This window comes from Rhipicephalus sanguineus, chromosome 7 (assembly GCF_013339695.2).
Source record: "Rhipicephalus sanguineus isolate Rsan-2018 chromosome 7, BIME_Rsan_1.4, whole genome shotgun sequence".
Classification (NCBI taxonomy): Eukaryota; Metazoa; Arthropoda; class Arachnida; order Ixodida; family Ixodidae; genus Rhipicephalus; species Rhipicephalus sanguineus.
The window spans coordinates 166,056,387-166,070,665 of record NC_051182.1 but is presented as its reverse complement, the minus strand read 5'-3'; the positions used below and the strand labels follow the sequence as shown (position 1 = coordinate 166,070,665).

Sequence of the window (14,279 nt, the reverse complement as noted above, 5' to 3'; positions counted from 1 at the left end):
ACCCTCGGACAGCCCGTGGGCGTCTCCTGTTGTTCTCGTTGCCAAGAAGGACGGTTCTGTGCGCTTCTGTGTGGACTACCGAAGGCTCAACAAGATCACTAGGAAGGATGTTTATCCCCTGCCGCGAATCGACGACGCGATTGACAGCCTCCAAGGAGCAGAATACTTTTCATCACTCGATTTGCGCTCGGGGTACTGGCAAGTACCCATGGCTGATGACGCTCGACCGAAGACAGCCTTTGTCACGCCCGACGGCTTGTACGAGTTCAACGTCATGCCGTTTGGTCTGTGCAATGCGCCCGCGACCTTCGAGCGCATGATGGACACCGTTCTGCGCAACTTGAAATGGCACACGTGCTTGTGTTACCTGGACGACGTTGTCGTTTTCGCTCCGGACTTCTCCACGCATCTTCAACGTCTGCGGCATGTTTTGACGTGTTTGACCAATGCCGGCCTACAACTGAACCTGAAGAAGTGCCGATTTGCAGCACGGCAGCTAACAATCCTAGGCTACGTCGTGTCCAAGGACGGAATCCTTCCCGATCCGGCCAAGCTTCGGGCCGTGGCCGAATTTCCCAAACCTACGTCCGTCAAAGAACTGCGCAGTTTCGTAGGACTGTGCTCCTATTTTCGACGTTTCATACGCAACTTTGCCACCATCATATCGCCGCTGACGAAGCTCCTTGGAAGGAACGGGCCCCTACATTCGTGGTCGTCCGAATGCGACGACGCGTTCGCAAAGCTCCGTCGTTTGTTGACGTCTCCTCCCATATTACGCCACTACGACCCTACGGCCCCAACGGAGGTACACACGGACGCCAGCGGTGTAGGCCTTGGTGCTGTTCTTGCGCAACGCAAACCAGGGTTCCCCGAATATGTCGTCGCCTACGCAAGTCGTACGCTTACTAGAGCCGAGACCAATTACACTGTCACGGAAAAAGAGTGTCTGGCGATCATCTGGGCCCTTACAAAATTCCGACCTTATTTGTATGGTCGCCCATTTGATGTCGTCACCGATCACCACGCACTATGCTGGCTGTCGTCATTGAAGGATCCCTCGGGCCGTCTCGCCCGTTGGGCACTTCGCCTGCAAGACTATGACATCCGCGTGCTGTACCGCAACGGACGTCAGCATGCTGACGCCGACGCCCTCTCGCGCTCCCCCTTGCCTGACGACAATGCCTCCTGCTCAGTGTCTCACACTGCTGTTTCTTCTATCGATGTTCACACCATCGCTACCGAGCAGCGCAAAGATAAATGGATCGCTTCGCTAATAGACTTGCTCACTGATCCGTCGACAACACCAACCACTCGCGCGTTGCGTCGTCAAGCCCACCATTTCGCCATTCGTGACGACCTACTGCGCCGACGCAATTACAACGCCGACGGCCGCCAGTGGCTACTTGTGATACCCCGAAGTCTGCGTGCTGAAATATGCGATTCCTTCCACTCTGATCCGCAATGCGCGCACTCTGGGGTATCCAAAACTTACCACCGCATTCGACAACGATACTTCTGGCGAGGAATGTACCGCTACGTGCAGAAGTTCGTCCGCTCCTGCCTCGATTGCCAACGCCGAAAACCTTCAACGCACGTGTCACCAGTCGGTCTACAACCATTACCTTGCCCTAACCGTCCGTTTGGGCGCGTGGGCATCGATTTGTATGGACCACTCCCTCTGACGTCGGCTGGTAACCGTTGGGCCATCGTCGCCGTTGACCATCTAACGCGATACGCCGAAACCGCTGCCCTCCCAGCGGCTACAGCGCGTGATGTTGCCTCCTTCCTGCTACACCGATTCATGCTGCGTCACGGTCCACCCCAGGAGCTTCTCAGCGATCGAGGCCGTGTCTTCTTGTCGGAAGTCGTCGAAGCCATTCTCAAAGAGTGCCATGCTGTTCATCGCAAAACTACTGCTTACCACCCGCAGACGAATGGCCTAAGCGAACGCTTCAACCGCACGCTCGGCGACATGCTCTCAATGTACGTCGCCGCCGATCACACAAATTGGGATGCCATTCTGCCCTTCGTCACCTACGCCTATAATACCGCCCCTCAGAGCACTACTGGTTTTTCACCCTTCTTCCTCTTGTACGGAAGGCACCCGTTGCACACCATTGACACGATACTACCCTACAAGCCGGATCCATCTGATTGTGCACCTATTTCTGACACAGCCAGGCTTGCTGAAGAGTGTCGCGAGCTTGCAAAGGCCTTTACAACGCACGAACAAGAGCGGCAGAAGAGCCTCCACTTCTGAGTCCACGTTCCTCCCCGGAGCGCTCGTATGGCTCTCGGTCCCTACCACTGCAACCGGCCTCTCTTCAAAACTACTGCCGAAATACGAAGGCCCCTACCGGGTCGTCGAGCGCACATCCCCGGTCAACTACCTGATCGAACCAGCTTCGGACATGCGCCGTCGAGGGCGCGACATAGTCAACGTGGAGCGCCTCAAGGCCTACTATGACCCACTCATAGTAACGAGCTGTTAGGTCGCCGGACGGCTCCCTTTTCGTACCCGGGGTAATTGTGGCGAAGCAATTGGTACTACTTAACGGTTGCGCTCTCCAGCGGCTCCTAGTGGGTCGTCCTCTTCTAAACGCCACTCGCGCTCGGAGCCCGTGCTTTTGCCTGGACTGTCGCCATAGTGCATTGTCGCCGAGTGCTGTCCAATAAACCGCTTAACAATACAAACATTTCAAAATAGCCACCGTTAACTGTCTACAGCGAACACCGGAAAAAAGTTGCCCGGATACGGCCTTAATTGATGGACACATCCCTTATCTGTGCAGGTACTGCTGAAGATGGGAGCCGACGTGGACAATATCACTGCCGATGGCTTCACGCCCCTGCACTTGGCCGCACTCAAGTGAGCCTCTTGTTTCTTAAATCCCCCACGCGCTCGTTCCATTAGTCGCCAGGATTACCTGTTTGCGAAACATACACCTTTAAACACCTGTTCAGTGTTCAACTTAAATGAAACGCCAAGGGCTGAGCTTTATCTGTACAATTTAGCGTAGCGAATCCATATTATGCTGTTGCTGGCGACACATCCATCTCGGCATCGCCGCGAGGCTGAGTCTTGATTGGCATTATCTGTTGTCAAGCGGATTGTCAAGCGTATTTTCGTTACGACACAACCATGTATCATTCTCGTCCCTTTTCTGCGATAGCAACTAGAGGGATACTCCGAGCAAAATTCGCAGTCGCCGTAATGTTTCGTACATAAAGTTGAAGGGCGATAAGTCCTACCCTGTCAAGTGCTACGGTGCACTTGTTAAAGGAAGACTAGAAATTTCAAGGAGAGTTAAAATAAGAGATAATGTTAGATAAGTGTTTTGTGGTCAAGCTGATTGCTGCTTTGGTGATTCTGTATATTTTTGTATGGCTAAGCAAGCACTGCTGCGGTTACGCCCAGCGCGAACAGGACCACGTCAGGAGGTAAACTACCTCCGTTTGTCCTGACCGCGGGCCATGCCTTGTATTGTCCGAAAAATGAATAAATTTAATAACTAGTGCTCCAGTAGATCTGTTGGAATCGGCAGAACTGTCCATGTAAATGATGAGATAACATTACTTTCTGTACGACTGTGTTCGTACAATGTTGTATGTAGATCCAATCTTCACTTAGGACAAAAACAATAGCACTAATCGCTTGCATATCATTATGAATACCCCGACAGGGAAGTAATAGGTACATTCTTGTTTTTCGAAAGTCAAAATGCGTTTGAAGTTCCACGAACAGTTTATAAAACACAGGCGTGGTCTCCAGTGTGCATGGTCTCGTGCATGCGCTGCCGTGCAATGCCAACAGTAAGGCGCAAATTCGAGGGGCACTAGAGAACAAGCTCTACGCAATGTCATTTAAGGATTGCTCCCCATCGTTCGCAGCAACTACGCCGACTGCGTGCGCACTCTGCTCTCGTGGGGCGCCAACCTGGCGGTGGAGGACGCGCTGGGTCGTACCGTGCAAGACATGGTCGAGGAGTACGCCCTGGACGACGTTTCGGCGCTGCTCTCCGGCCTCTGGGCGCACGTCGACAAGTACACGCAGTCTCGAAAGCAGTTAGTACTGTCTCTTACTTATCCGTCATGTATCCGTTCTCAGCTGAGTATCGCATTAACGAGTGCATCAACTCCATTCGCAGGAACGGGCAGTCAGGGAGCAGCGGCCGGAAGCGTTCGACCCGGAAGCTGGTGCAGATGGCAGCAGCAGCCATGGGCAAGCGGTGACCGCGCAACCAAAACTCATCGTGCCTTTCGAGCTTCAGCCAATAGGATGAGGACTGGAATGCGTCGCTCAATGCGAACACTCCCAACATTGAACCGAACTGCCAAGTACCCGGACCGGCTTGAAGGAAAAGGAGGACGCGAGTACCGATCTCACGCCTTCCCAACCACACAAGGCGCACGGTATTGCCATTAGATACTCGCTGTTAGCCGAGGTCAGGGAACTCGAACAAGTGTACCAATCCGCCTTTCTCACGGTGCCACGGCGCATGCGCCCTTCTCCTCCTGGCGGGAAAGTCGCGAAACGCTGTGATAGGGTGGAGTGTACTAGGTAGGGTCTCCCAATTAGGATTGGAGTCACCGCACGCCTTTCGATCTCGGAGGCTTTGGTTCTGGCGATCCCGGTTGTCCCGGATCACCACGCGAAGCTCCGCCGCCCTACCAAAACGGCAGAGGGCCGTTTTGGTAGGGGGGCGGAGCTTCGCGTGGTGATCCTTTTGGAAAAAGGCGGATTGTGTACCATTTCAGATATTCTAAGATTCCTCCGTGTTTGATCCACTCAGAAAGACCAAGCAGTCTTGTCAGCCAATTAGAACTGATAAGACGGTGAATTCGAGAATAAGGAAGAACTTGACTGTTCAGCCTCGAGAAAACTGGCTACCGAACAGCCGAGTCATGCGTTGAATAGCAACGCCGTTCCCGCCTTTAGCAGAATACCACAGCGTCGATGCGCACACTCAAGGAGAACCATAGTTGAATGAGGATTCAGCCAAGTGCCGACAGCGTGCCATTTCGTTCAGACATTTCGTTACGAAACTCGGGTAGAGGCACAAAATTCGCGTCCACGCAGTAATCACCTCGGTAATATAATACCTCAGTTCCTCCAAGTCGGTCCAGGTAACGGGCGCTGCTGCCGGGATGACGCCAGAAAAACACATTCTACACAACACGTTGACAGGGATTTCCCACCGCACAGTGAAGCGCTGCGGACACCACTTGGGCGTGTTTTATGCACTCAGACGAGACACAAGAATACAGCTCACACACGTCAATGATCTTACTAATCTGTGTCAGGTTCTGAAGTTACCCACAGGCAGCACAAGGGCGGCCTATCATTTCCGCTTGAAATATCCTCGTAGTTTGGTCAAATCTGCACGAAACTCTGAAACTTTCTTTAGGTTTCAGAGTTCCGCTGTTGGATAGTTCGACCACTATCTTGTGGCGAAGATGAACTAAAACACAAATACATACAAAATGTTCGAAAACTCTCGATCGCCACATTTCTCAGCCTCGCAAACGAATATCTGTTCGTGATACAGGGCATTTCATCGCAAGACTTTCCACTAAAATTAGGAACTGAAGGGACCATGAAATGACGGGCAAGTTTTTCTGGCGCGTCAGTAGGCAGTCATCGGCGCGATGGTTTCACATATAGTATCACCTGAACACCGTTCGAACTTGCCACAAATAGCCTCGCAGGACAAATCCCTCATACAAGGCACACGGTGCGAGTGAAAGCGTCTTATAACCCGGGAGACGATGATGACTTAAAAGGTGCTGTGATCGTTGTTGTAGTTAGCGTGTCGTGGCAATGGGCGCTTCCGTCACAGCCATTTGCGAAGCATATCTGCACTGCAAGCCTCTTGTTTGAAACGAGAGAGTCTGTTTGTACCTCTACAGCTCGGAGTGACGCGAGCTGAGCAGGAACGTCAGCTTTGCAAATATCAAGTACGGAATCTGCGTCAGATCTGCATCGTTCGTTGTTTTTTCATCGAGTATTTATTTTTATTTTCTTTCTTTACGCGGGAAATATATCGCGTAGCAGAAAATTGACTCTGTGCAGCCTTCTCAGTGGAAGACTGCATATTGCGGTTTTAAACGAGCGAAAAAATTACTCTAAAATATGGCTCAAAGTAGACAGCTTAAGAGTCAGTTGAATGTTCTGCGAGCTCATTAGCATCATTACAATGGCATAGTGCAATAGCGCAACAAACACAGGGCCACAGGCAAGAGAGACGATGTGTTCCTGTGTTTGTTGCGCTATTGCACTATGAATTCGTACCAACTAGCTCGGCTTTCCGTACTACTGTCATTACAATGTGTTTACCTAGCAGTTTTTGCATCGAGCTCAAAGAATCGCATCCTCGCCTGGGAAACATTAACAGCTATGGAAAGGACACCTGCTCTCAACTGTTCGCTAAGTTTGAACACCCAAAGTTAAAGGACGCGAACCGTGAGGTGTGCAAACAGTGGGGATGCGCAAACGCCCAGAGTCGTTTGCGTACTTTAGACCTAAAACTCCCTGTTGAAATACGTATTTAGTTTTTGCTGCAAAGAAATCCAAGAGCCGCCTATAAAAATGAGCCAAATGTCCAATTTCTTAGAGTCAGCCATCAGCTAAGTAAGGCGTTTCTGGTTTAATGACGTTACTAAACTACGCTGCTATATGCCGGACACTGTCAGATTCCTCCATATTGTCAAATTTCGTAATGCTGGCATTTTAAGCCAATCACAGAGGCCGTAGTGGCCTTCTCGGCCAAACAGAGTTGACAAGATGGCGAATTTGACGGTGTCGAGGCTATCACTCTTGGTCAAAGGGGTTGTGCAGGTTTTGAATCGCAAATGGCACGAGTGAGGAAGTCGCCGAGACAGTGGAAGCCACGGACAGAAGAGTTGCGCTATGCAAACCGGGAAAATCAATTTACTCGGAGCCGAGCATGCGCCGTATAGATGTAGATATCGCGGAGCTCTCGCAGAGGGCGCGTATCGAACAAACACAGACCAGCGATGCTGCGTGCAGTATTGTACCGCCTTTGAGGCGAGCTGTTCAACTCATTCATTCAGCTGTACATTCGACGATGCAGCGTCTGTTCGCACTTTTTTTTTTCCTCATTGCTATAATCCGCCTTTCTACAGCGAAGACGCGGTGCATTCGACTCGCCCGTAAGGATCGAGCTCGTGTTGTTTCATGGGGTTGGCGTGGCCTCCGCGATCAGCTCCGGCACGGCGCGCTGCCGGATCTGATCGCAGAGGCCATGGGCCTGGTAACTTGATTCCGCAAAGGAAAAGAAAAATAAGTAAAGAGCTGCAGTCGCGACCTCAAGTGAGACGTCAATAAAAGCTGCACCAAAGCAGCTCAAGAGTTCAAGCGTTGTTTCAAAGACGAAAAAAAAAAAAAAACGCTGCCACAAAAGTATAATTTAGGTTGTTTCAGCTTGTACGTAAACGTATTGGCCTTTGTGGAATACCGGGTTAAGAGAGACGTAAATGTGAGCGGTCTGGTTGGTGGCGTCGCCTAGTGCCACAGAGCTTAGCCAGAGTGGGAAAAAAAATGTGCTATTGCTATGCGCAAGCACATATTCAACTTTCTTGCACTTGTAATGCGTCAGCAACGTCGTGCTGCTCATTTTAGTTTTCCTCTCGAAGCGCACCCACAAACGCAAAAATGTATGAGTGAATGAGAAAAAGGTGGGAGGGGGGGGGGGGGGAGAGTCCTCTATATACAGGTATTTGAGGGGTGCTGTTTCTCGGGCTAGTTCCACAAAAAAAGAGAAAAAATCAGAAATTAGGCGCCTTTTCCTCTTCAAACCACTACCACCAACAGTTCCACAAACGGAAGTGCTTCCGTTTGTAGTTTTCTGTGTGTCTCACTGTGTGCTCGTTTTCTTCAAGCGCGTCCGAAAATCCAGTACGCTTTATTTTTGTTCGTGCGTAATATACATATATGTGTCCGCTTATGATACCGGGTGAACACCCCCCCCCCCCCCCCCCGGATACGTTACTGCTATCATCCATAATCCCATTCTACCTTAACCCGGAATTCCATGAAGTGATCCATTTTCGGGCATGCTAAAACTATAACGTGCTTTCCCGCAGTGAAATATGCACCGCATGTGTATACGTGCTGCAATTATGTGCGGAGTACGTTATGTGGCATTGGCAGAAAGCCAGCAGTTCGTGAAAACCGGCGAGCACGCAGCGTTTCGCGCAAACGCCAATAGCAGATCATATTGCACCTCGATTATAACTTTCGCCTACGTTCGCGGCAACCCATGAAACTGCACGAGTCGTCTGTGGCAGCGAGGAAAAACGCTGCGCATTCATAAAGCGAGTGTGTACAAAGTTTTCCGACCACCATAGTGCCCGCCTTTCACTTACTATCACCCCTTAAGGTGCACGCAGTTTTTTGACACCATGCACACAACTTGTCCCGAGCAATACATGCTGCCTATACTCTCCGCAAATGCATCACCTATAGCACAGTCCAATTTTACAGCCATTGCGCTTGCAATCCACGCTAATATGCACGTCGTTCCTTTATACTATCTTCTCACAGTCGCTTCGTTATTTCATTCCAACTTATATTAAGCAGCACAGAGTAGACAGCGATGCTTGCAGATAGCGCCACTGCACAGGCCAGCGATGCAAGTTTCCTTTTCTTTCAGAGTGTACAGAAATGTTTGGTCAGATGGAGCAAAACGTCAGGACGATTGTTCACAATTGTTCATATATAAGGCGAGAGCCTTGAATGACTCATGCGAACGTGGCCATAAACGAAAAGCCGGCGTGAGAGAAGTAAAGCGCGTGAAAGCATGACTGTGCATATACGTGATGATAATACAAATTAAGTAACTAGCGAGTTAATCAACGAAGTATAATTTTTAGATGTTAATTATGACAAAGCAATTTAATTGAATGTGAGTTATCAGCTCACAATTCAACTAGCGAAAGTTATTTACATTATGATAAACAACGCAAATGAAGTGTGTATCACTTCGTGAACGTGAGTATTGAGTATTCTCTGTGAACGTTGGACGTCGATATAAAGTGCACGGTAAGATATCCACGCCTGAATGCGTTTCGCCTTCCAGTCGTTTAAGGCAAATTCATAGGGAACCCTGCGAGTATTTTTTTTTTTCTGATGAGCAACGTTTATGAATAATGAATAATTGATCTGAATATTTCGTGATGCGTTGCAGTAGTTATAATGCCTTCATTAGAATGTAAGTTTGAATTATGCAACTAATTTGCGTTAATTACAAAAAAAAAACACGACGGAATATTCGCTCTGTATATTGAGCCGCAACAAATACCGTGAGATCACGAGTATGGTGATATAAACAATAGACAAACTAAGCGTCACGTGACGCAGCGAAACGATCCTCCCAACGTTTTGCTCCACGCACGCAGATTGATCGCACAGCGCCCGTTCGACTTGCTCGCTGCGTCGCGTAAATCCTCACTCTTGGTTAACGGCGAGGGACCAAGTGCAGCAGCGGAAACGAGGGAGGCGCGCCCGCGACCCTACTACTGGGCATTTCGCTTCCCTCCAAACAGAACGTGCCGGCATAAATAGGAAACGTGAGCTAAGATTAGCGACAACTTCGCGTTCTCGTACCGTGTGATGGTGCTATACAGAGTACACATGGGGACCACCAATGCAACGGGTTCGACACGAGATCGCAGAGGTCTCATTCATATGCGTTTGGATGCACCATTATATACATATAACCCTAGTGCACAACAGGCGGCGCAGAGTTGTAAGTTAATCCGCAACATGTTGGTATACGACGAGCGCTCGTCGTTGCTTTGGCCTAACTTCATAACCGCTTCATTCGACCCTCCATGGTATCTACAGCTCTAACACATTATAAGCTTTCACACGTTTTCGAGAGAGAAAAAAAAAACGACGCGCGAAAAAACGTACTATGCGGGAAAACGTACAATCCGACTTCACTAAAACATCGCGCAGCTGCGCTTGATAACGATATCGCGAACGTTGGCACCGGGAGATCGTACGAAACGGGAAACTTATCAACGAGGTTCCGCTTCATTTCCACTAGGGGCGCTCCGGTCTCCCAAATATGCAAACTGTACCGTCCTTTTGGCACACGTTAGAGAACTGCCAAAATTAATCCCTCCACTGCACAGCGATCCTCAATGTCCACCTCCGAGTGGTTACATTCAGTATATCATTAAACTTCAAAACTTTCTCGCAACCTACAACGGGAAACCACGTTTGACGAGATTAAGTTACAAGCTCACACACATAGGCGTTAGCACGATTCAACATGGTACGGCATGCATACGTTCGGGAGGGTTCTGAAAACGACACGGGAAATGCTGAAAACTTATAAAGAGATTCGATTCGTAGAAGTGAGGATTTACACGATGCATATAATATGCCCGCACATAGATGCTTGCCAGCGCGCGTTAGCATAAAATCAAACACAGTGGCCTCCGAGATTGGCTGCAGGAGCTAATTTCGGAGGCCACGCGAACACCCAGCTAGTGCACAATTTAAACGGAGCGCACCGCGGCAGTCACATACTGTATAATCGCCCAAGCCAAGGCGCGCTCCCTTAATCACGCCGCGCGTCATCTCATACGTGCCTTGCCTCATACATTCTATACTTTCTGAAAAGGTTTTATATATATACAATAGCAAAACACCACCCGACCCGCGTCACCACGAGTGTACAGTTAATATATGCACAGTATAGCAATCCGCGCAACCATGCATATTGTACGCGGAGTCCTGTACGGCCGAAAACGCCGACACACCTGGCGACGGAGAGACCTTGGTCTGAAATTGCGATTTCGAAGTTGACTGCCATTTCATCCGTAGTTATGTGCTGAAAGGTGCCGCAAACTAGAACAATGGATCTAGTTAACTGGATATATATAGATGGCACTTTACGCAGGGCTTGGTTAAGAGTTAACACCATCGCTTATGCCAGTACAGTTGAACCTCGTTATACCGAGCAATGATATAACGAATCATCGGTTAAAGCGAACTGAATACAATTTGGTCGCTCTTCAGTAACATCTTTTCTTTATATAACGAAACCAAAAATTATGCTTACGAGAACGGAAACCTGGGCGAGTTTGTAAGAATTCATCATAGAGCAGGTAGCGCAAAAAAGCGTCCGGTGTTTATGTTGCTTTCTTGTGTCCCCGTATTTTTTGCGCTACCTGCTCTAGGATGAGACCGAAAACGCGAGAACTGGCAAGATCGGCAGTAACGAATAAATATTCGGTTCGCATGAGGCTGAAAATTCGACAGCTAGCATAAAAGGCAAAATAAATATTGTAAGACAATTCGAAACATTTTTTTTTTTTTTTTTGTGGTCATGAATTGGTGTTAAAAGCCGCCAAGTCGAAGATCGCACCCTTGATCAAACAAATGTGAACGCGCGCCTGTTTCTCACTTTGTTTAATTGTAATTTCACCTTCTCATGACGCGGTTTCTTAAGCTTGAAATACCACAAAGAGAAGTGTAAGTATTACCTCGCTTATAGGGGTTTCGATGCCTAGAATAACGCGTGAAGCAGCGCACGGAGACACGGCACAAAAGGAGCGAAACGACAGGACAACCGCTGCACTCGCAACTAGTTTATGGAAAAACATGGTTAATATCGAGGCCTTCCATATCACTAAAAGAAAAGATGATTGCATCAGCCAAGCATCAATAGTTCTAAGCGATTGCCAAGTGTCTTTTTTTGGACGATCACCGAAAAACTGTAGGTAACTTGAACGTCATGGTCACACGTGGTACGCTTTCATATATGTATATTAACAATGTTTTTCTTCGAAATAAACTAGTTGCGAGTGCACTGGTTGTCCTGTCGCTTCGTTTCTTTGTGCCGTGTCCCCGTGCGCTGCTTCACACGTTAGTACGAACTATCACCAACTCGCCCAGCTGTCAAGTTTAGTGTGTACCGATTAGTTAGAGCAGATTCTTGTATGTACTGCTACAACACATACCGGATACACCGAACTCATTTATGGTCCCGATGCTATTTCGTTGTAACGAGGTTTGGCTGTATTGAGAACCGTGCGCGAAATGCATGCCTCGTTAAAGGCTCGTTTAAGGCCCGAACACACGTACACGTTGCAGCGCGTGAACGCGTGACTTTTTGACGCGGCGCCGCGCCCTCTCCCTACGGAGAGAGACGCGGCGCCCTCCCTCTCCATAGGGACAGGGGCGGCGCCGCGTCAAAAAGTCCCGCGTTCACGCGCTGCAACGCGTACGTGTATTCGGGCCTTTACACCTGCACTAGCACCGATCGCGCGACCAAGTGGTCGCAAATGGCCGCTTTGGTCGCAAAGCGACTGCTTGGCTCATTCGCTCGCTGCTCGATTTTTCAGTCGCAAACATCCGAACCAATCAGATGCGCAGGATCATGACGTCAGCTTATTTTGAGGGGCAACAGCAATGCGAGCAGACGTGAATTCTGTAGCAACGGGTATAAGTATCATGCAGGTGTGAACATCTGTCGCCTTGAGTCGCCAGTCGCAAATGGCCGCGAGAGCGGTGCTTGTCGCAGGTTTGAACGAGACCTTTATTTAGCGGAGTAAACAGCTCGACTAAGATTCGAGGGGTGGCAGCAGCATCCGGAGTTTAACGTGCAGGTCTCTCCGTCGCCGGCTTTCATCCCAACGCACCCCGTCTAACCGAGGTTTTCATTCAATCAAGATTTTATGCAGGAGCCCGAACTTATAGATATGCACCAGTACGGAAATATTTGTAACATGTACATAAGCACTCATCGCTTCGTTATTTTTCGATGACGTTGTCGAGACAATAAAAGAAAGCAGGCGTTATCAACTCCGTCTCTGTTCCTTCTTTTTCTCGGCGCTCGCGCTCTGGATATGAGCGGCGCTCACATCCAGCATTGGTGCCCGGTTGTCCATGTGATTTATTTACTAGAACTTGCTGTTTGTGGGCTGTAGTCGCGAGTACATGCGTGTGTGAATGAAGAAGTGCCAATAGACCAGGGATGGCGGTATTACTCTTAAAAAGTAATTAAATTACATTGCTCATTACTTTCCAGGAATTTTTCAAATTGTAGTTAAACATTCCAAATTACAACTGGCCGAAAGTAATGATATACAATTTTTTGCATTTCAGTAAGAAATTATGTAGTGGGAGGAGTCTCCTTAACGCATGTAATATCGCATGGCAGAGAATCTCATCAGGCGTCAAAACATCTGAATTGCGCAACGAGTGGGTGGTTTAAAGCTGCCCGTGCACACTACAAAGCGTGCAGCTGCGCGTGGCACCCTACGGTCGCGTAGTGGGCACTTCGCCAATTCGCAAAAGGAAGAATTATGGCGCAGTGGTCACTTCGCAACGGTACGTGCAGAGGCCATTCCAGGATAGCTTGGAACGGCCAATGTTACGTGCACAGACGTTCCTTACCTATAGCGGCACGGTTGAAGGCGATGCGCACGGGGCCCGATAACACTATCGCCTTCTACTCTTGAAGGCGAAGCTCAAACGTCCTCCAAGTTTTTTGAGTCGCAAAACGAATTGCCGTATGATCCATCGTTCGCCACGATTGCGCAGTCATTCTAAGAAACGAAAGTGACCATCCGTAGTGCGCAGCGCAATTACATTTCATTCAAAGCGACAACGAGCGGCTTGACGACAGTAGCGGTGCGCTGTCGACAGTGCACCGCTACTGTCGTCAAGCCGCATCACAATGTTTGCTGAATGTTTCGCATCGCAATATTTTCCCGAATTTTCGCTGCATCTTTTATTGCGGCCTCCCGGATAATTCGACCAATGTAGTCTGTGACCGAAGCGCGGCCGCCGATTGCCTCCGCGACCACAGAACTAGTCGCGCTCATGTACCCAGCGATGCTCTCCGACGGCCTGTCGCCGACCGTGTGCTTATGACGTGTGCAAACATGTGCTTATGACGTCAATCTAGTGCACGCGCAGAGTGGTGTAGCATTGGGTGCATTCGCCTATGAGAGAAAAATGCCGTTGCTTTGTTGCACCGGGCCATAATATCAATAATTCATATCCTAAATAAAGACCACGAAAAAAGCTAGCGTGACACCTAGATCGTTCGCTACACATCCAAATTTCAGGAACAAAGAATCTTTTCAAGTCCCACATAAATTGTAGTAAACGTGTAGTGGCCAGGTATCAAGCACAGAACCTTATGCTGTGCCCAGCAACAGTTTACCACACCTGCTGAACCAATGCACTCACAGAAAACATTTTAAGGCGAAAGCCTTCGATGCCTGATCAAACG

The 14,279-nt window shown here is 49.1% G+C and overlaps 1 protein-coding gene across 1 annotated transcript in view; it reads left to right on the top strand.

Annotated features, from left to right (window-relative positions):
• Nucleotides 1–7,766, top strand: part of LOC119399239 (uncharacterized) — a 28,449-nt gene extending 20,683 nt beyond the window's left edge. The window contains exons 13-15 of the mRNA XM_037666056.2: nucleotides 2,793–2,869; nucleotides 3,892–4,065; nucleotides 4,149–7,766. Coding sequence (XP_037521984.2) covers nucleotides 2,793–2,869; nucleotides 3,892–4,065; nucleotides 4,149–4,233 — 336 coding nt within the window. The 3' untranslated portion in view covers nucleotides 4,234–7,766. The remainder of the gene's footprint in view (nucleotides 1–2,792; nucleotides 2,870–3,891; nucleotides 4,066–4,148) is intronic.
• Nucleotides 7,767–14,279: the final 6,513 nt, after the last annotated feature.